We start from the raw sequence: 2,156 nt of genomic DNA, 5'->3' as shown, positions 1-2,156 counted from the left end.
TTTTTTTGCGGTACGCGGGCCTCTCACTGTTGTGGCCTCTCCCGTTGCGGAGCAACAGGCTCCGGACGCGCAGGCTCAGCGGCCACAGCTCACGCACGCAGCCGATCCGTGGCATGTGGGATCTTCCCGGACCGGGGCACAAACCTGTGTCCCCTGCATCGGCAGGCGGACTCTCAACCACTGTGCCACCAGGGAAGCCCGCTTTCATCTTTCTTGAATCAGCATTACGTTTTATATTTCTAGGAACTTGTTAATTTTATCAACATTTTCAAATTCTCAGTCTGTGGCTAACTAAAGAACTTAACCATATAAGCCTGTCACAAATGTCACCTGCTCTGTGAAGTCTTAATTGCTTTCCCCTAAATTAAACATAGGATTTAAAATTATATAATCAGAGTCCAGGTCTCTGATCAGTTGTTTGTTTTTTGCGGTACGCGGGCCTCTCACTGTTGTGGCCTCTCCCGTTGCGGACCACAGGCTCCGGACGCGCAGGCTCAGCGGCCGTGGCTCACGGGCCCAGCCGCTCCGCGGCATGTGGGATCTTCTCGGATCGGGGCATGAACCCGTGTCCCCTGCATCGGCAGGCGGACTCTCAACCACTGCACCACCAGGGAAGCCCAGTTGTTTGTTTTTGCACAAGTGGTTTGAACTGAGTTCCAGGTTGCATCTATGCCAGGACATTATTGGCTGTATAGGGTAGCAGCTGGCCACTAAAGTTCTCTGTTACCAGGGGGCATTACTTATACCCTCTTAGCCTTTGGCACATATGTCAGTGATAGTGGGGTCAATTTGTATTGGTTTTGTATGTCTTTGTACCCGATCTTTGTTCCCAGGGCTTAATTAATTAAGGCTTGGGCATCCAGGAGCTTCCAAACGGTGGCTGAATATGCCAAGCAGGGAATTTAGGATTGAGCCCTAAATTCAGTACCGGAGATAAAAGTAGATCTTTCAGGGGAAATGGTACTTGGGAGGCGATAAGCAAAAAAGAGGCACTCACTGCATTCTTCTCTCCCTTCCAGGCAGTAGAGCGAGTCCTGTACCCACACCTGTCCACTTACTGGACAAATTTGCAGGCTGTGCTAGATGATTATTCAGTATCGAATGCCCAGGTTAAAGCAGATGGGCACAAAGTCTATGGAGCCATTCTGGTGAGTGCCAGCCTCTCCTCCCTGCATGCGCACAGCAGCTCAGCGGGCTTACTTTGGAACAGTTGATAGGCCCAGGTTCCTCCTATCCTAGTCCCCCTGCTCTTGCAGGTGGCCGTAGAACGACTGCTGAAGATGAAGGCCCAGGCAGCAGAGCCCAACAAGGGTGGGCCAGGCAGCAGGGGCTGCCCCCGCTCAGACGACCTGCCCTGGGACAGCCTTCTCCTGCAGGAGTCTCCCTCCGGGGGCAGCGCAGAGCCCGGCTTTGGGTCTGGTCTCCCGCTGCCGCCAGGAGGCGCGGGGCCCGAGGCTCCTTCCCCTTCGGTGACCCTGGCGGACATCTACCGGGAGCTCTACGCCTTCTTCGGTGACAGCTTGGCCACCCGCTTTGGAACGGGTCAGCCCGCGCCCACGGCCCCGCGGCCGCCTGGGGACAAGAAGGAGCCGGCGGCCGCCCCGGACTCGGTGCGGAAGATGCCGCAGCTGACCGCCAACGCCATGGTCAGCCCGCAGGGCGACGAGAGCCCCCGGGGCGGAGGCCCCCCGTCGGCCTCTGCCCCCACCGCCTCTGAGAGCAGGCCGCTGCCGCGCGTGCACCGGGCGCGGGGGGCGCCCCGGCAGCAGGGCCCGGGCGCCGGCACCCGCGACGTCTTCCAGAAGAGCCGTTTCGCCCCGCGCGGTGCCCCTCACTTCCGTTTCATCATCGCCGGGCGGCAAGCAGGGAGGCGATGCCGCGGGCGCCTCTTCCAGACTGCCTTCCCCGCGCCGTACGGGCCCAGCCCGGCCTCCCGTTATGTGCAGAAGCTGCCCATGATCGGCCGCACCGGCCGCCCGGCCCGCCGCTGGGCGCTCTCGGACTACTCGCTGTACCTGCCGCTTTGAGGCGGCGCTGGCCTCTGTGAATAAATCCCGCGCCCGGAAATGACGTCTCCGCGCTTGTGGGTCGCGCCGGATGAGGCGGGGCTTGGGCGGTTGGCTCCCACGGCGGCGCTTCCTGGTGGCAAGGGAGCC

General features: G+C 60.2%; 2 protein-coding genes across 5 annotated transcripts in view; both read left to right on the top strand.

The window, feature by feature from the left end:
• The window catches only part of TAF6L (TATA-box binding protein associated factor 6 like), an 11,238-nt gene extending 9,171 nt beyond the window's left edge, over positions 1-2,067 (top strand). For all 4 annotated transcript variants that reach the window (XM_024749306.1, XM_024749307.1, XM_024749305.1 and 1 more), the window contains 2 exons: positions 1,020-1,148; positions 1,257-2,067. In XM_024749306.1, the coding sequence (XP_024605074.1) occupies positions 1,020-1,148; positions 1,257-2,027 (900 nt within the window). In that variant the 3' untranslated portion in view covers positions 2,028-2,067. The remainder of the gene's footprint in view (positions 1-1,019; positions 1,149-1,256) is intronic.
• A 30-nt stretch (positions 2,068-2,097) lies between these two features.
• TMEM179B (transmembrane protein 179B) overlaps positions 2,098-2,156 on the top strand; it is a 2,225-nt gene continuing 2,166 nt past the window's right edge. The window contains exon 1 of the mRNA XM_024748523.1: positions 2,098-2,145. Within this exon, the coding sequence (XP_024604291.1) occupies positions 2,098-2,145 (48 nt within the window). The remainder of the gene's footprint in view (positions 2,146-2,156) is intronic.

The sequence above is a fragment of the Neophocaena asiaeorientalis genome, unplaced genomic scaffold (assembly GCF_003031525.2).
Source record: "Neophocaena asiaeorientalis asiaeorientalis breed wild unplaced genomic scaffold, Neophocaena_asiaeorientalis_V1.1 scaffold43, whole genome shotgun sequence".
Classification (NCBI taxonomy): Eukaryota; Metazoa; Chordata; class Mammalia; order Artiodactyla; family Phocoenidae; genus Neophocaena; species Neophocaena asiaeorientalis.
The sequence above is the reverse complement of the archived record's forward strand: the minus strand, read 5'-3'. Positions and strand labels throughout refer to the sequence as shown.